This window comes from Pyxicephalus adspersus, chromosome 1 (genome assembly GCF_032062135.1).
Source record: "Pyxicephalus adspersus chromosome 1, UCB_Pads_2.0, whole genome shotgun sequence".
Classification (NCBI taxonomy): domain Eukaryota; kingdom Metazoa; phylum Chordata; class Amphibia; order Anura; family Pyxicephalidae; genus Pyxicephalus; species Pyxicephalus adspersus.
This window is the reverse complement of record NC_092858.1, coordinates 70603093-70623477: the sequence shown is the minus strand read 5'-3', so window position 1 is coordinate 70623477 and position 20385 is coordinate 70603093. Positions and strand designations below refer to the sequence as shown.

General features: G+C 38.8%; 1 protein-coding gene across 3 annotated transcripts in view; it reads left to right on the top strand.

Annotated features, from left to right (window-relative positions):
* The first annotated feature begins 17104 nt into the window (after positions 1 to 17104).
* The window catches only part of LOC140332442 (interleukin-1 receptor type 1-like), a 20911-nt gene continuing 17630 nt past the window's right edge, over positions 17105 to 20385 (top strand). Inside the window, exons 1-3 of one of the 3 annotated variants that reach the window (XM_072413701.1) lie at positions 17115 to 17192; positions 17318 to 17363; positions 18284 to 18397. In XM_072413701.1, coding sequence (XP_072269802.1) covers positions 17361 to 17363; positions 18284 to 18397 — 117 coding nt within the window. In that variant the 5' untranslated portion in view covers positions 17115 to 17192; positions 17318 to 17360. Of the gene's footprint in view, positions 17193 to 17317; positions 17364 to 18283; positions 18398 to 20385 lie in introns of all 3 variants that reach the window. The other 2 variants (XM_072413712.1, XM_072413708.1) reach the window with 2 other exon arrangements.

The window sequence follows — 20385 nt, the reverse complement described above, 5'->3', positions numbered from 1 at the left end:
TATTGGTGTATTGAACCAGACCAGAGTAAGTGGCATAGTCAGGAGAACCACAAATCTCCAGCCCCTCCTGAGGGAGGAAGTGCTACAGTAACATGAACTCTGCCTACGTAATGACATTACAAAGGCAGAGTTCTGTCAGATTTTAGTGCAGAGAGAGTAATTCCTGCATGCAATTCCTGACATCACAAGGTTGGGGTGGAGGATGGGAGAAGGTTTTTTCTGCTATCACCAATGCATTTATATATTATAAAAATATTTTTATGCATGTTTTAAGATGCATGGATATATTTATATAAGATGAGCCAATTTTCTAAATAGTAACAAGCATGTCTTTTAAATATATTAATGTGAACTAATAAAATCCGAAACACATGTAAATGCTCCATAAGTAAGTCCCAACATCTGCATCTGGCAGTGTAAATAATGCCAAAATCATTTCATGTTTTTTCAATGACTGACTATGATAGCTCCAGCCTGATATGAATGTTATAAAGCAGCAATGAAGAATTTGTGTGATGGCGCTGCAGTTCCACAAAACATCGCCACTTCCTCTTACTGCTTCTTTAGCAGATGTAATAGAAACAATTTTGTGGTAAAAGTTACACAAGACATTGTTAGGAACATCAACCACAGAGCGCACGTGACTGTTGTTTGAAGCACATGAGATGTGGGTAAAAGTGTTACTCATGTGAAAACACCACATCTAATATTCTTTACATGACTACTTTAAACTGGGGCAAAGGGTGTTGTTGCTATAAGCAACTAATGAAGTGCTTGTATTCTTTTAGAAAATAAAACAAGATATCTGGTTGCTTTGGGCAAAAACACAACTTTTCTCCATTGTTTCCTTCCACTTTTTTCAGTAAATACCAGCAAGTAATTTTATGCAATGACCAGTTAATAGTGTTTAAAGATTTGTGTAGGGTATAGTGTGAAATCTAAATCTTTTACTTATTGATCGATCTCTAAGTCAGGTAAAATCATGAAGAAATGTCTCTATTAAAAAAAATAAGAAAACATAGCCTGGAATCACATGGTGCATCTAGTTGGCAGCCACCCTGTTCCCTCCCCATGATAAAATTTAGCACACCTCTACATTTACCACTACATCGCATACATAAAATCAGGTTTTCCAGATTAAAGCAACCTTTAGAGACAGGGAATGTCCTTCTGCAATAAAACATACTGTCCTGCTCAATCTTTTTTATAGCAGTAAAATGCCTGTGCTACTCAATGCCCCTGATTCATCAATAAAATCCGCGCTTGATGCTGGAATTTCGGAAGGTATCTGGACTTCCCTGGGCTGCCGGGACTAAATTAACTAATGCAGTTATATATTCCAGCCTGCTCAATCGAGGTGTCCAAAGATCCAGCACCCAGAAGAAGACTGGATATAGACGAATGCACTTTTGACAGAATGATAGCTGAATGTGTTTAAAAAATTTTGATCAAGCAGGTACAATTCTTTTATTGCAGAAGGGACACCTATCTTCTCCATCTCCCATGGGATTTAATAACAATTTCACAGTCCAAATAACTTCAATTTACCTGTAGAGAAAAAAAAGTAAGTGACATAGACTTCCGACAACTGTTATCTGTCCAGGACCGGCCAGCCCAACTATTGCTGAAAAAATTTCATTTTCAGAATATTCAGCTGAAAAACTCCAAAATTCAAAGTGAATTCCTCACTTTGCAACAGTTTGCACCTGCAATCTGAAGGTGGTTGCATGTGGTTTTAAAATGCATTGGAGGTGTCAGATAAAAAAACTTTTGCAGTCATAGAACACAGTATTATAAACATGTTTGGTTCAAAACTAAGATATAATCTAATGAAAGAATCGCCCATAAACTCTGAAGCATGGTATAATAATAATAAAAAAGCTATACAAAACAATAGATATCTTGTGCTTAAATAAAATTCTACTAAACTTTTCAATGAATAAATAGAGGGCTTTTTCACTTCTTTTATCTAGCAAAATGGTTCTTACCTGATGGATACAGATGGGCTAAAAAAAGGGTACCATACATAAGGGTGCTGTAGTAAATACTGGGCATGGTGGCTGTAAAGAAAATGATTTCTTATGATATGTTGTTCTAGCCATTACTGGAAAGTCACTCCCTCTTTCTCTACCAGATATTGTGATCACAGATTTGAACGTGGAGAAGGTAGCTATAAAGCTACGTATGGGAATGTATCTTTACTTGCTGCCCACACTTTGTCTAGTTATATTTTCTCAGTAATAGAAGATTTTATACCAGTGTTACTGGGTTAGGAAAGGATGTAAATGGTTTTAACAATGTTTGCACACCAATATGTTGGTCGTACTTTTTTTTTTTTTTTAAACAGTATTGTTAATTTTCATAGAAACAGCTCTTGCAATAGCAGGTGAGAAATACACAATCCACTTAATTTACTTCCTCCTTTTTAAATGTTGTCACAAAACATTTGAAGGAGATGACATGAGTTTGGTTCCAGCAAATAGGTTTTGTAATAAAGGTGATTCAGTCTGGAATGTACATGGTTATAATGCAGCACTGCGTCAGAGTACACGCTCCATATAGATATGTAGTTAGACTACTGTGTTACTTGTTTGTAGGAAGTATGAAGTACATTGTAATTCTACATAATACATATGTACATAATATTCTCCTAGCTGGCACCTTTTGGTGCGTTAAATACACCAATAAAATGTTTTTATATATCTTCTGAAAAAACTGTTGATCTTGTCAGAACTCTTGTGAGTTGATCATTTCTAGCACTCCCCACCCCAGATTGGTATCAGTTAGCATTGTTCATGGTTCTCTCTGTAATCTACAGAACACCTTTGCCCCATGGTATTGAGAAAAGTAGAATAGAAGTTGCCCTGTACTCATAACACATTACCTTGTGCTAGGAAGACAACACTGCTTCCTCATGAATTACTCCAGTTTGGATACAACATGTGATGTGTTTTGATATGAATTGGTCAGAATAATGTTTCCTTTATATGTTGGTTGGGTTCTGTTAATCATATTTTCTACTTGTGAAAAGTTCTATATTGCAACCTCCAGACCAATATAAGGCTTGCTAGAGCAGTGAAGATTGCCAGAAGCTGTTAACGGAATTGATATGGATGCAAATTTTACTGTAACTTTTCTGCAATATACCTACTGAAAAAAATAAACATACCCCACTTATCTAGCCTTTTACACTTACTTTTCCTTGCTCCATCCTCTTGCCTCCAGTTTCATCAGCTTCTTTTTTGGGTGTCAGCTCTTTGGTTATGTTGATTGGACAGGCCACGATTATGAGTTGATCCATTGCCCCACAGCTCAGTGTACAAATCCTGCCTGATTGCAATTTGAAATGCAGAACTATAGGCTTTATAAAGCTTTAGATAACAATATCTGCCAAACAGGAAAAAAAAGTGGAAATAAACATACAGGTACTGTTTATCTGCCCACAATTTCTAAAATTTACTGCTTTATGTACCTTAAAACTAACTGTGATATGAAGAAAAAAGTAATATAAACTCAGAGACTGAAATCTATTAGGTTGGCTGGGGGGCTGAAATTGTAATAACTAGTATCTATGAGGGTCCCCTGTACACCCTGAAAATTACAGGTCATTGTGACATACATATTAGGGGATATGGAGGTTTGTACACAGAGAGCTGTGAGGATGCAGAATTCACACGCAGCTAGAGGTGGATACATTTCACAGGCAGAAATCCGAGCTCGTGCTATGAGATGGGGGCGGGGCTGCCTGTGTCTCCTTCACATGAAGGCTGAACTGTGTGCTCACCTCTCATCTGCAGCAATCCTCTGATTGGATGACACGGAGCACAGAGCCTCCTCACTGAGATCTGTGCATCCGAGGATGAGAGCTGCCGAGAGCTGGGTGGGGTATTCAAATCAGCCGGGCGGAGCAACCGGCTAATAACCTCTGGGGAGAACTATGCTTTGTGGGATTCTTTTTGACCCAGTCAACAGCCTGGATATATAATGCCAATGTATCTCCTCTGCTAAAAACTAGCAAGGCAGCTCAGGGTTGCAATTCTGCAAAAAAAGACATGCTTTCATGAAGTTGTTTTTATTAGGACTATAGAGAAACTGTGTGGTGTATACATTTTTTATTTATTTATTATTATAACTTGAGGGTTATGGCTCAATTTTTTGTTACCTAAGAGGTCCAATCATAATCTTCCAATCTTTTAGAGATTTTAAAAGGCTTGCATTGCATTTCTTTAGTTTGTCTTTAAATTACCTATCTTTCAAGGTCATGGTTGTACTATTTTAGAATACTTACCTTCTGTGTATTAACATTAAGATGCTACTTTGGACCAAATCCTGAAGTAGATGAAGGCAGAACAGGAGGCAGGACTTTTAACCAGGCCTCCCTTTAAGGATTTTTGGATTTCCCCCTTGGTTTGGTAACCAAGAAAAAACTGGGTACTCTTAGATTATTTCACTAGATTTCCTTTTCTAAGGACATAAAATAATGAGGATGCTTTGAGAAAACTCAGACCACTGGGTGCTGGGGCACTACTAGCAAAAGCTAATGTACATTGGGCCTTTTGTTGGCAGCCCATCCTTTCTGCTTTTCTGTCTTTATGCGATCTTTTTTGGAGTCTATGAATTAGTGCCTTCCTATAGGTTGTGTGGAGGGCTCTGGTCCTATTTTATAAAAATAAGTCTAAGAACATCAATTAAAATGGCCATGGAAGGTGAGGGTGCCAACAACGCATGGTACTGATTCTGGCTGGTGGTGGTTAGAATCAGATTTGTGGAGGGACGTGGCTTTGTTGTCTCTGAGAATGACTGCATGAGACTGCAGCTCTGACAGGCACCGGCTGATTTTTCATCTAAACGGGCACCCAGCTACTCCAGGATGGGCAGAGTAAATCGGGCTAAGACGGAGAAGCCTCCCACCTACCCCATCACAGTGGCTCCCTACTTCCCAGCCCTCGATTAGGGCTTTTATTCATGAAGCTCCTGCAGCCTCTCAGGATTCCAACATGGTGTCGGCTCCTTCTCCTGTTCCTGACACGTGGTGTGCAGAGGGACCAGGCATGCCACAAGAAGCAGATGCTCCCAGCCTGCAACATCATACTGTGGGATCCCCAGATCACAGATCAGAGGACCCAGAAGCGACAGGCAACAGAAGGGTGAGTTCTTCCCCATTCACGGAGGGTTCCTCCTCACCAGAAGCACACCACAAAGGGGGCTTTCCTACTCCCGTGGAAGCCCCTGAACTTTAATGGATGTCACCATCCCAGCTGTATTCAGGCCTGATGCAGCCTCCTCTCCCAAGGAAGGGATACCCCAGGACTCTGATGACTCTCAGGGATTTGGTCCCCCCAGGTTTAGCACTGAAGATTTTCCTCCCCTGGGCCCCTCACTCCCACCATGTGGCACAGCTCCAGGAAGGTCCAGTTGTGTAGCCCATAGATCAGCAGACCCCTTCAAGTCTTGGAAGAAAGGGTCTGTACAAATGAGTGATGAAATGATTCCCCCGTGGCTACAGTATTTTTAGAGGCTGCCCACCAAAGCAGACTTTCAACTACTGATTGCAGAAGTGCAGGCCACCTTCAGTACAGAAATAGGGGTTCTGCGTACAGATATACAGTCCCTGGCTGGGAGAGTAGGAGACTTGGATGGAAATTTACAACAGGCTAAGGGGGATATTGAGGCTCTCACCAATAGATCCCGGGAATATCGCCTGAAAATTAGAGATCCCTATCGCCACTTGGAGGACATGGATAATAAAAGTCGCAGGAATAACATTGGAGTCCATGGTCTACCTGAGGCTACTCGAAATTCAGATTTAAAACTAGTGCTACAAGCCTTCTTTACTGCCTCTTAGGGCGCCCCTCTTCACATGATGTTGGCATATCGGGCCTCGAGGCAACCCGCCTCTGCTGCCAGACCACGTGATGTTCAATGCCACCTTGCGGATGCGGACTTGATAGATGAAATAATGGCGGCAGCACACAACAAGCGCTATCTGGAGTTTGATAGGGCCCCACTGCAACTCTTTCAGGATTTATCCTGGCATACCCTACAACAACGACCCCTCTTGCAACCGCTCCATACCCTGTTACGAGACAACCACATTCCTTACAGATGGGGCTTTCCGTTTAGTCTGACCGCACGCAGTGGCGGGTTGTCGGCGGTTTTGCGCTACCCAGAAGATCTATCATCTTTTAGCCGGGACCTAGGAATTACCTTACCTAAGCTTCCGGGATGGGAACTGGAGGATCCTTTGGCCCCTTCATCTTCATCTTGGCAGATAGCCACATTTAGGAAACGGTCCAGGCGCAGAGTTCCGCACTCCCCTCCACCTCCAGCTCCACCGGACAGTGGACAGCAAGGTTAACCCTTCTCTGTCCCTACTGCAAGGTTATTTCCTTATTTCCTATGATGGAAGCTGTTTGCCTTTTTTTTTGGTCCTTGTTTTGCCTTGATTTTTGATGATGAAGGTAAATATTGTTTACTCTGTGACTGCACTCCTGCCGTTTTTTGGTGTGTGTCTACTTCAACAGAACTACATTTTTCAGGTTTTTGTGATTGCACTATAACTGTTTTATTGCATTTACCTGCTACAGTAGATTCTTCCTTCTTTATTAAAGGATATTAAATGTAAATACTGTTAGTATTCTGTGGACTATCTCAGGGACTGCTGTAGCCTGTTTTTGTGGTACTCAGCCGTTATATCAATCTGCTGTTTTGCCTAGATCTAACGCTGATCTGCTTGAATCTATTGTTATTTCCCCATATACATTATAACTACTGTATTTTTTCAATTTGAGTAGTGCTTTTTATCATTAAGTGGATATGTTACATTTGCTCTGCAGACCCTTGGGGGGGGGGGGGGGGAGAATTTAAATGCTTTTAGCATTGTTTCGGGTTATAAGGTCAATTCCTCAAAGACAGAAGCCATGCCTCTACATATACCATCCTTGCAACTCTCAGCATTACAGGATAGTTATTCCTTCATGTGGGAACTAAGATCATAGCTTCCTATAACCAACTGTACCCTAATTATTTCCCCCCACTGTTTCAGGAGATATACAAATATTTGAATAAATAGAAAGGACACTCACTGTCACTTTTAGGATGCATTGCGTCTGTGAAAATGATGCTCTTGCCCAAGCTTCTCTATTTATTTTAAACTCTCCCAGTCCTGGTCCCGATTTTGACTTTGAAGACGTTGCAGGCTGGTCTTCCGAATTTTATTTGGGCACACAAGCGACACAGATTATCCAGATCAGTGGTCTGTACACCCAAGGAATTGGGGGGTTTTGGGGCCCCAGACCTGGTTAAGTATTATGTAGCAACTCACCTTCGCTACTTGCCCTCATGGACTATGTTATCCTTTTCCAGTGTATGCCAAGAATTAGAGGAAGCTTGGATTGTCCCACTTCACCCTGCTTTCCCTGATGGTGTTTGTGAGGAACATATGGAGAGCGTATAAGACTAAGTATGGTCTCTCCTCCCAAGCCTCTATACTTACATTCATTATACACACCCCTTTGCTACCCAATAGTTTTACCAGAAATATTTTCCGTTGAGGGAAAGGGGGCTGTTTCCTATTAGGCATATTTTACACCCGGTGGAGAAAAGACTACTCTCCTTTCAGGAATTACAAGGCAAATTTGACCTTCCACTGGCCTCCTTTTTTGCTTACTTGCAGATAAGGCATTATGTTCTTTCCTTTCAACAATCACCCAAATTTACTACACTCACTCCTTTTGAAAGAAATTGTGCCACCGATCCTTAAGCCAAAAGTCTTATTTCCTCCATTTATCACCTCCTCCATGTGTTTGCACAGGGGGCTTCTGGCAAATTTGCCTATATGGGCACCTGGGAAGCCATTTTGGGCCATGCCCTAGACGGAGATGAATGGTCCAAGCTCTGGTAGGTGGCCAAAAAAAGCTCCATATGCACACTTTACAAAGAAAACTTGTACAAAATTTTGTTCCGATGGTATCACACACCGGATATGCTGCACAGGCTGTTCCCAGCTGCAGATCCTCTTTGCTGGAGATGTAATTAAAGATAATTCATAGATTAAGTTAGGTCAAAGGATTAGCCAATATAAACATTAAAATCTCTTGAACGTTTCTCCAGAAGCTCTCACAATAAAAAAGGCTGAAAACATCAGTTTATTTATGTCAACAAAATTTGACAAATGTATAAAATATAGAACAGAATGAGAAAAATCAAAATGAAAAATGAGCATCTGTAATGTAATGGGACCTTTAGCGGTCTATGCACACTTTTTGCTTGGTCAGAACATATATATGAGGGGGTGCTGAGAAGTTCCTGGCTTTGCCCAGAAAAAATAGAGCCAGAGTTATGAAATAACACATTTATTCAACAAATTGCCCCCTGAGACTGATGCACTTGGTACAGCGTAGTTGCAGCTTTTCTAGACGGTTCAAAAAAAAGTCCTTTGGTTGGGCTGCAAACCAGCTCTCAGCAGCATCTTTGATGTCAGTAATGTCCTCAAAACATTGCCCCTTTATGTGTTTCTTTAAATTAGGGAACAGATAATAGTCCGAAGGGGCCAGGTCAGGTGAGTAGGGGGGGGGGGGGGGTGTGTGTGTGTGTGTGTAAAAAATAACCCTAGTGTGGAATAAATGTAAAAATAAACAATAACTTGAGAAATAAAATGAATATGTATTCTAAATATGACATGTGGACTTACTTACTTTATTGAGGTGATTAAAAGTGTAAGTTGAACCAATCGTAAAGAGCATCTTATCCTCCAAATAGTGTAGGGCAATTAAAAGTGCGCCTATGCCTTGTTACATGTGTGAGGTTTGCCAGTTGTTAGTAATTGTTGTACATTTTACCTAATTTCTTTTGTCCCATTAAGCTATGGTAATGACCTACTTTACCTGTGAGCCTTCCTGTACATGCAGCCAAGTATTATGCAAGATGTCATACTTAGAAAATGATATTTCCTGCTTAAATGAAACAGTATTATGTATTTATGTTTCAAAGACAATTGGCATTGTTCCAGATTTACAGGACTCCATAGTTTTACTGACAATAAATTTACTGGTTAGAAACAGTGAAAAGCAAAAGACATAAGTTCTTTCTAACCTTTGGTTTTCATCTCCTAGTAATAATAAAAAAAAAAGGAAAAATATATCTTCCTACATGTGACACATCAACCACCTACATTTTTGGTTATGTGCTTACTTCATGTTGAAAGTATGTCTTAATACCAAACAGGCAAAACACACCCTTTAAAGTATCACATATCACTTAAAATTCCCATTAGTGTTTCTCTACCTGAACCTGCGTTAGTGTGTTTACATCTATTAAAATCTTTAATAATCTACAATCCTAATCTTGAGGTCAGTCTGTAGCCTACAAATGTGTTCCCTATGATTGTGCTCCCAGAATAAAGCAGAAGTAAAACAGCTGAGCAGCAGTTGCACACCTTCCAGCCACAGTGAAATTTGCTGTGCAGGATTTTCAGCTTTACCACACACCAATCCCCTAAAACCTGGTGACGGACAATGTTTTTTACACATTCCTACTGTTTATGATGCTGGACTTTGCAACAAGTATTTTTTCATACTAAAAATGTGTTATCTGATAGCATAGAAGTCCCCCATGAGGCTCTATGGGATTTCAAAATTTCTGGACCATGGTGTTCTGGTAACAATACAATAAGGGAACATTGAGGGTAAAATAAAATCAGGTTTTACGCATGAACACTTTTTTTCTGTGCAGTGGTGTATTTGTTTCAGGATTCAGGACATTAAGAATAAAAAAAAAAACAGCACTGTGACATAATATATAGGGAACATGCTAACAAATGGTAACAAATTCTCTAGAAACATATTAGACTTTTGTAACATTACCAACCCAGCTGGGAAGAGTATCCAAGGATCCCAAAATACTACATTGGCACTATGACAATCTCTAGTTAAAAATCAATCTGAGGAAACATGGCAATCTCTGGTAACATGACATGATTGGGGAACATGGCAGCCTCCTGTAACATATTCTCAGGAAACGTATTAGTCTTTGATACCATGACTGTCTCAGCTGGGACACTTTATCTAAGGATCCTTATTGCAGGCCCGAACACTACACGGGTACTATGGCAATCTCAGTAAACATGACTTTTGGCTTCTGGTAACATAATTTCAGGAAGTGTAAATTTTTGGCAGTCTCTGGTAACATAACCCCAATCTCTGGCCACATTAGAATGTCATTGAACATTGAAATGTAATGGTAACATAGCAATTAGTTAACATAATGTTAGGCAATATAGTATTACAATAATGAAAGGTAACGGCTTTACTTATGTCTATAGAAATCTGTGGACGCGAGTGATGCCGTGAGTTGTGGTAGCGGCATCACTTGCTGCAGAAGGCATTGTCGGGCAGACAGGCCAGATGCCATTCATTTTCCCAAATCCTTGGGGGGCCAAACAAAATGACTTCATTGGCCAGATTTGGCTTCCAGGCCAGAGTTTGACAACCCCTGTCCCAAGGTGTGGTGTGCTTGTATGCTGCAGTTGATGGTATTTATGCATTGACGTTTAGAAAGAATGGGCTGCCCTAATGCAAAACATCTCAACAAAATGAGAGTGAAGTTTAAACATTTTTTTTACTTATTTTTATATTTTTGTGATACAGTCAGGAAAAGTGAGGTCCTCAGTAAGGTCAAGTTTTAGAAATAGGGAGAATCCCCTTCACAAGATACAGCATTAAATACATTTTTTTTTTTAAACAGAATGGTAAAGGTTGTACTGTCTTGTCCAGTAGAGCGATTTAACTAAATACCTATCTCAACACCAGGTTAAACTTTAGGACAGAAAGTAAGGCAAAAACTCTCTGAAAAAGACTACAATACAAACCTAACATATGTTGTAAGTCTTTAATAATCTATCCAAAATCAAAAAACACAGGTAGAATTCTATTTGAAGCTGTACATAATACTTCCTCCTGCTTTGTCAGTGAACTTGCTCCGTTTCTTCTTTAGAAACTGATTTTAACAATTACCTGTTCCAAAGAAAATGAATTTGTCATGGGTACACTATATTATAAAATATGTACCAACTAGATCTTAGCACACTATGGCGCAGTGTCAGATGTTCTTTGTTACTAAGCAAATAAGAACATATCTGTTCCATCTAGATTAACATCTACAAACATTAAATAATATTATGCTCTAGTGATCTGGGAAAACACTGCCCTTGCCTAATATAGCTCAATATTGTGACATTTATTAGGACTAGTTTATTTATAACTATACAGGTTCTGTATGAGTCACAAACATATCTATACACATGGTGTAGGAAAAGGGGTAGCAGAGGTAATTCTGATTTCCCACTCACTGCACCACTAAAAGCTCGTCAATACTTTCTATGTAATTTTGGTGTTTGAGGTGACGATTCTAAAATGTGCTTCCCCTGCTTCATGCTTTCTCCTATAGATATAAAGATCTAATTTCAGTGCATTGATTTGTGTCATACAAAATAATTTACATCCTGATATGAAGTACACACATGGAATCTGTTGCTGTTGTTTTTAAAAAGTAGAACATTGTAATTATATAATGATGCCTGTAATTGCTAGTCATTTGTGGTCATAGATTCTTGCCTAACCTCATAAACTGTTATTCCAACTCTACAAAAATGGTCATAAACCATTGGAGTATGGTCACACTGGCCATGAGTTTGTGTCCCTTTCTCATGCCATTGGACCGCTGTCTCCAGTGAGACGCTACATGTAGTATCTCCATGTGGCAGCCTCATAGAGCATGAACGAGGACGACAGTTCCTTAAAGCGGACCTAAACTCAACATTTTCACTTTACATTTAAGGGTAGACAATCCTTATATGTAAAGAAAAAACGTTACATTATTTTTTAGTGCAACACCATTTAAAAAAAAAAAAAAGAATGGGAGCACAGAGCTTGGGTGCTCCTTCTGCGCATGCCCTAATCTCAGACATGTGCAAAAGGGGCAATTTCTATTAAGGGAACGAGATGCCAATCTCATGCTGACACTCCTTCAGCGTCAAGAAGAAGAGGAATTCCCGGACAATGCAGTACCGGATCACTGAAAGGACCAACGCCATTGAGGGATCTGCAGAATTAAAGGTAAGTCTCACTTTGTTTTCAGTTTTGTTCCGCTTTAAGTACCAGTGCTGTAGCAAGGTGGCAGCCAAGTCTGAACCACCTGTATGTCACGGCTTGATGTTCAGTAATGCATTTTGCTGATTGTAAAATGTATTTCTTTATTATGCAATGTACTAAAGAATTGATGGAAAAAGTTAGGCCAAAACTTTTATTAGAAATAAAAAGAGCATTATGCTTATATTAACAGCTGTAACTACTGTCCAGACAAATTTACAAGCAGCAGTTTTGCTGTGTCCTGTAATTTCCAGCCTACGCAAATTTAACCAGAAATTAGAGTGGAAATTTTAACCTTCTTTCTCATAGCAAATTATTATTTTACTTTACAAGTATTTGACAGTGAGATACATTTAAAGATACTGTGGTGCCAGTTTACATATGAATACAGTGTTTTGTATTTTTAAAATGTTTAGCATAGCTTTATCATTTTTTTTAGTTATGGAAATTTGATCTCATGGTGTAAAGGCAATTTGTTTGAATGCTAAGTTGCCCTTATGCCTAAAAATACATTTATGCAGTAGAAAATGTTGAGCTCTACGAATGTATCTACTTTAAACTATAAAAAAAAAGTCAACAAGTCATTTTCATCAGACATAATTTATGTGGAATTTGTTGTATTTTTGCAGATTTCAAATTTGTATTCAGTTTTTCTCTAGTCTAGTTTTTGTGATGCAGCTAATTATATATTGTGTGAAATTCGTTATAAAAAGCCTAAACATAGTACAACATTTAACAACAGTTTTCTTTTTTTAAGGTTAGAGACTGCACTAACTGGGATTGATTTCATTTGTCATTATGCCTAGAAATTGCCTTAATGATCCAGACAGTTTCTGTTATGTGTGTGGTTCATTCACGGCGAAAGCACAACGTCGCCAAATTACCACAGAACTTAAAAAGATATACAAATCATATTTGGGCTGTCCACTTGGTGACCAGGATAAATTTTGGGCTCCACATGTCATCTGCACCAGTTGTTCCAACGGACAGCGTGACTAGCTAAATGAGCAAACTTGCAATCCCGATGGTGTGGAGGAAACAGTGAGATCCACTGCTTCTAATCCACTGCTATTTTTATGGCATCAACAAAATTTTATATCCCAGCCTCGATTCTGCAATTAGGCCTGTTCCCCATGATGATTCATTGCCAGTTGTACCGCCACATAATGGACTTGGTTCTGTAGAAGGTGATGAGGAATGTGCTGGAGCTGCAGCCAGTTACAACCCCGAATCATCTGATCCTAACTACTTATGATGAAGATTCAGAACCAGAGACCTTTACACAAGCAGAGCCTAATGATCTCGTTTGTGATCTAAATCTCTCCAAAGACAAAGCTTAAACAGAAGCACTTGACAATGTTCTTCACTAGTGATGGCTCACTGTGCTACTGTCATGATATAAATACACTCTTTAACAGAGTGCTTGTTTATCACAAGAGCATGTTCCATCTGAATAGTGTATTTTCATTGATTCATCTAAAAGAAGCTTGAAAGCAGTCTTACTGCATAATTGTAATTCCAAACCAAGTTTACCGATTGCCAATTCCGTTTTATGTTTTAATAAGAGTCCTATGACAACATGAAGTTACTACTTGAAGCAATCCAGTAAAAAACACACCAGTGGAACATCTGTGGGGATCTAAAGGTCATTGGCTTGCTGATGGGAATGCAAGGAGGATTCACAAAATATTGCTGTTTCCTTTGCCTGTGGGACAGCGGATCTATGGGAGACCAGTATGTCAAGCATGATTGGCTACCAAGAGATACCTATAAGCCTGGAACAAACAGTGTCAAGTTTCTGCCTCAAGTTGATCCACATAAAATATTTCTGCCACCTTTCCATATCAAGTTAGGCTTGATGAAGAACCTTGTAAAGACCATGGGTAAATCAAACTCCATGGGTTTCTGTACCTTGTTGAGAAGTTTCCAAACATAAGCACTGCAAAAATGAAGGCAGAATGATGTTTTCAAACAATCGCTGCTGCTGAGCTGGAAGCTTGAGATGCATTCCAGTGGCTGTGTGAAAATTTCCTGGGCAAAAAAAAACATGTAACACTATGGGACGCAAAGTGCTTACTTTACCTAGCATCCCGCAATGTAGCGGTGCTTGGTGACTGTGCAATGTTTTATTAGGCCAAGCATTGTCACCAAAGGGATGTCTAAACACAAACTTACCAGAAAGTAGGTATTTGGATATATTCATTGAAGGGCTGTAGCCTCCAGGAATGTTAATGGAACAAAATGCATGGGATTTTGTTTATTTTTTATTTTAATGGCAGAATGACCCTCCTGCCACACATCTTTCTTACAGTAGTTAGACATGTTGGTTAGCTCCACCTTGCCAAATTAAAATGATCTTTTTGTTGATTACAGGCTGTTACTTTTCCACATAGAATTGATAAAAACTAAAGAGTGGTTATTAAAAGTGTATATTGTATGTATGTATGTATATAAAGCTGAGAGCATAAAGGAAGCAAAGCGTGCTGCACCAAAAATATAGGTATGGCTAAATTGACATAATTGAAAAGGGTGTGACCCAGACATAAAAGGTATGTCATACGTCACTTTCATCAATTAAAGCTTTCAACAACATGATCTTTGCTCACAAAGAATGTTATCAAGAAATGATTCCTATAGTTAAATAACAATCACAATTTCAGATTGACAAATTAAATTTAGCAATAGCAGTATATGCATACTTTCCCCCTACACATATACATATATCTTTTATCTTTTCACTAATCCCTCAGATGAATAGAAATTCATCTTCAAGCCAACAGTATATATATATATATATATATACCCTGCCAGAAAATAAAATTATTTGGTGTCATACATGGATATCATGGCACCTCTGACCAAAGAAAAATCCTGTACATGAGTGGATAGATTCTGTTAGGTGTTAAGGTTTGGATATGAATATATTAGTGTTAACATTCATTGAAAAGGATGTAATGGGCTGCCAATGCACTAGAAGAAATAAAAAGTAAAAAGTATAGGATTTTCTGCTTTATTGTGCATTATGGTGTGCTGCATTGCCTTGTTGTGTTTGGCTGTCATTTCAAATAAATAGCACACTAATCCACTAACGCTAAAGTGTATAATTGTACAGTGCAAAAGTGTCATTCAGCCCTAAAGCACCCACACCTAAAATTCCATGATGAACCTGACACTTTTATAGGAGGGTCTCTCTGGAGTTAGTTTATAATTTTTCAAAATATTATTCAGATGACTTTTATGCTAATCATTTTATATGGCATGGTGTTTGTTTTCCATTTACATGCAATATGGACCTGGCATACTGTTGTTACCTTTCTGATTAGCCTGTGAGCCAGATTCCTTATAACTGAGGAATAATATTTCTAACAGTAAAACAAAGTGATCTTGTGATGGTTTTAGACAAAATTGTGAAGAGACGTTTGGTAATGTTATTCCAGAGAGCTGAAATGGAAAGGCTTAGGTCAACAGAATCCACCCTGGCTGGTTTATGTAGGATAAGATGAGCACTCTATATATGACAGGGGCATCATATATTATGACGGGGCAAATAAACAAGTTTTTCTTTACTAACCTGTAAACTGTATATTAGTAAAATAAACATCAAACATGACACTAAAATTCATGCCTGGAAAAACTGTGTTAAGTGGCATTATTTTGTTTTTTGCCAAATTCGACCCACGTTTCTGGCATGGTACAACTTTTTTTCAATAGCCTTTCAAGTTAAACTGACACATACTTTAGAACTTTCTGCACAGTCTTCAAAGGTCCCACGAGACCCTGACTGGCAGGAGAGGATGTCTGCTCAGCAGTTTCATGAATAAGTCTGTGTGAACTGAATTTTTTTCCTCCTGTTGATGCAGTGTACATCTCAACCAGGGACATTTTCTAGTATTAAAAACCAGCATCTTCCATCTGTGACATACATGTCCTCAATTCAGGGTGCTGATAAACCATGTTCCTTGGGCTCCCTATAATACACAATGTTCATGCATACTGTTGTTCATATTCTCCTGAAGTTTAATCTACAAAACACCATGGGAAATATAGGGGTGGGTTGTATGTAAATATAGGTGTTTTGGTTCATGATACATCAAACCTAGCACATGTTACTTTGTATACTATGTATATCAATGTCATTCTTTATCTAATTATGTTTGCTAAAGTGTTTTTTTAAAACATTTTATTCATAATAAAATTCATATATAATTATATTTCCTCTGGTAATATATCACACCTTCAAAGTCCCTCCTGGATGGGCACTCCCTTCCTAGTGTCTGATTGCTTGTTTCTATGTGGTGTGCTTTTGTTGGGGATTCAACTTTATTGTACAGGTATCTATCTTACTCTATTTTATCTAATACAAAACCACATATCATTATTCTGTCTATAGCACCCAAATGCTGTGATGAATCTTCTAGGAACTAAAGGAACAAAAGGTTCTATAGGAACAATAAAAAAAGATCCTGCGGAGTAACTTTGGGTGCCATCCAATATATTCTTTGGAAAGAAGCAGCACATTCCTCAAGAGAGTATATGGCATTATAATGGTAACAGAAATAGTTTTTGGAGGTTGAAGAATACATGTCTTTGATCTATACCTATATTGGAGCACAAAGATATTTATAACTGGGACACATGGGAGGTGGGATGTGCTGAAAACTTTTTGAGCAGTCTCTGGGGAATAAAGCTTAAGCTTGAGTTGATTGAAGGTTATAAGAACACACATTTGGGCATGCATAGTAATCACCTTCTTCAAAGGAGCCTTTTGTCCTGGGAATCTCTAGCACTGAGCTCACAGCAGAATGTAAAAGGTTAATTATTCAGCAGGAGCTCTTGGCAGAGCGCTACAATAAGTCCAGGCACTGGAAATGCCGGGAACTAAATCTGTACAAACATGCAGAGTGATTGTGAAATCCTCAGCCTCTCCTCCCTTGCAGGAAGAGAAGTATTTTTTCAGCTCTGATACCGGACATACACACTGAGTGCTCCAACAGGGCTCAGCACAGACACCAGGAATGCCCTCTCTACCCAGTGCCACCCTCCCAGGTAATATAGCTATGGCCACATCTGTTTACAACATTATAGAAAAAAGGGAGTGTGTGGGTGCTATGTAATGTGCCAGATGGATAGGACAGACTTCTCCCTTACTGTATATCTTTTCCATTGTATAGATGGATAGCTGTGTTCATTGGTACTGCCATAGACTTCTTCTCCATGGTAAAGATGTTTCATCCTTTCTTTTTGATTTGTTTCTTTTTTATTATCTTTTGCACTCCCTCTTTTTTAAATTATATTTATTCTTATTCCCACACATCCAGGCATGGTCAGGATTTTGGCTGTTGTTGTTCTTAATAGATATCAAATAGATAACATGAAAACATGTAAACTCCTTGCAGCTGTCATCCTGACTGAAGTTTGAACCTGGGACCCAGTGCAGGGGCAAGATTGCTCTCTTCTTCTTAAAAGTTTATCCCTGGGCTACCCCTGAAGGTTTATCTGCCCTTCTCCCTAACCCCACCCATAGAAAATACCCAGACCTACATGCCCCTTCAACTCACCTGGAGACGTGTCAAATTTTCTGTTTTCTTGTGTTTAGGAAGTGGGGTTCTTCTTTGGTGCTCACATTTTGTGTGAAGTGGACACTTTGTATCGGCTTTCTTTCTATGGTCTCTGCATAAAATCCTCATCTTCTCTGATTTTTGAAACCCTGCACAAAGTAATAGAACTATAGGGACATAAAATAGCTTCCAGTGGCAGTGTTTTCATCGGATGCCCTTGAGGATAATGCTAAAAGAAAGCTAGGGACCAGTCATTAGGGGCACATAAACATTGCTAAATTACCAGAACTCTGCGGTGGGTAATGGCCATGGCAAGGAACCTAAACCTAGGTAGGTATTACCTTTCTGCATGAAGTCAGAATGGGTAAAAGACGTGTGAAGTAGAGGGTTGGAAAATGACATTTTTTGCCAGGAGGTGGTCTTTATGTGGGATAGTTTTATTTGGGTGGTGGAAAATGATCAGCATGAATACTTGGACTAGTCTAAGGCTACACAGCTCTACTAGTGTGTGTTGGGATGCACTGTGTGTTCTTATACAATTTTCATATGGCCAGCAATTTTTTTTTTATTCTACTACAGAAGATCTGTGGGATCAGACAAAATAGGGATGCCATTCACACCAACATTACTGAGAATTGGGAGTCAATGGCACTGTTGATGGTGCACAAGTTGTCCTTCCATGAACCACTTTTGGTAAGTACTAACCCCTGCATACCAGGAACACCCCACAAAACCTGTCATTTATTGAAGCTTTACTCAGTCATTTCGATATTTTATCAGTTTAATTTTTAACGTTTAAGCAAGAGCCTTTCTTAGAAACTATAGAAGATGGGTTTTTTGCTAGAACACCAAAGCATAAATATTTGCATTCTGATTTTGATTTTGTAACAATGATTACTAATTTTTGCTGGACATTATAAACCAAATGATCTTTGTCACTAAAAGCTGTGGTTATGCAAAACAGGCAGGTTTTCACATTACCTTCCTCAGACGACTGTGATAAGCATACTGTCACTGAGGTCAAGGTGATTCATGCTATTATGGTAGCAAAAATTCTTGTACAAGGGAAATGTCATCATCTCATTTCTAGATATTATGTCAATGGTAAAATTCTAGCATAGCATATATGTTTTAAGTGAAGTTGCTGCTTTTGTAGTGAAGTAACTAGTGAGGATGATTTCTTCTAATAAAAATATTCTAGTAAAAATATTTTGTTCACCCTAACCTCATGTTTCAGAGGTGTGTCCCATTTTATCTAAGCCAAAAAAAGCCAAAAAAGCAGGACCAAAGTGCTATCATTCACCTAAAAGAGACAGACCTAAACAAAAGCAGATATATACTATAGTGACAAGTATAAATTTTATTTTTTTAAGTGGGAGGCACTGATTAGTAAGCTAGTAATTCACCAAAGATATTTTTATCCACAATTTACTGACTGATATTCCATTACTGGAATCAACCATGTGTATAAAGGCACCATCATTATCCTGCTTGCAGGTCAGGTTTTAGTGCAGTGAGTCAGAAATTATGTAAGTTCATCACTATATTAAAACCTGACCTGCAACGTAGGCAAGTTACAGCAAACATTGTGATTTCAGCAGGATTAATTTGATACAGTAGACAGGTGGCTGCTCCCTTGATGCTGCAAGATATATAGAACTAAGTAACATGCTTTTAAAGTGAGCTTCTATGAGAACAAAGAGAAGACTAGCCATTTTAGGTATTGTACAAAAAAGTTTTACATTTTTAAAAAGTTGAGATAACACTTTCAAAGTGTGACCTCTTTTGGGAGTGTCCTCCACTACTTGTAAAGAAAGATTTACGGAGGTCCACTAATACTAACCTTTCTTTAATTATGAACTACAATATTTACATGTACACATTTTTGTTGTCGTTTTTATTCAAGTTTACTGGTTAATATTGAAGTCATAGCTGGAATTCATCGCAGATCTGTTGCATTTTAGCCTAAAACAGGAAACCTTAAAAAATATTTTTTTCTTTGAATCAATAGGCCCGATTTATGAAAGTTCTTCAAGGCTGGAGAAGATACTTTTTAATCAGTGAAACTAGGTACTTGGCTTCCTCTAAACATGTGGAAACCTCTTTCCTGGAAAACAACAATCTCATCCTTAGTGTCTATATATTTGAACATACCTACAAACTGGTTACAGTGCAATCTTTTTTAAACTAATGAAAGTAGCTGTCTGGACTGTAAGACAAGGGTTGAAGACTTTGTCAGCAGTTCTATAAAAGTAACTTTTCTAAGTTTTATATGTTTGGTTCATAGTACACCAAACCATACTATAGGGGACCCCAGACAACCTATTTCTCTATGCTGGTATTACATAGATATGTTCCTGCTTTGGATAGCCAAAGCGTTACCATTTCCAAAAATATTTTGAGACTTCATTAGCGTTCCCAATAAACAATAGTTTATATTAAATGAAGTATCACATAGTTTACAATTTCCAGCAAAGCTTATTTTTAGGTTTTATCAGCAAAACATTTCGGCAAAAAGGCCTGTTCATATAGACCAGGGGTCCTCAAACTACGGCCCGCGGGACGAATACGGCCCGCTGAAGTTGTCCATCTGGCCCCCCGGCTGCCGAGGCTGCTTCTCCTGCCTGAGTTCTGGCTGCCTGCCATCTGCACTCCAGGGAACCCGGTCACGTGACACCACT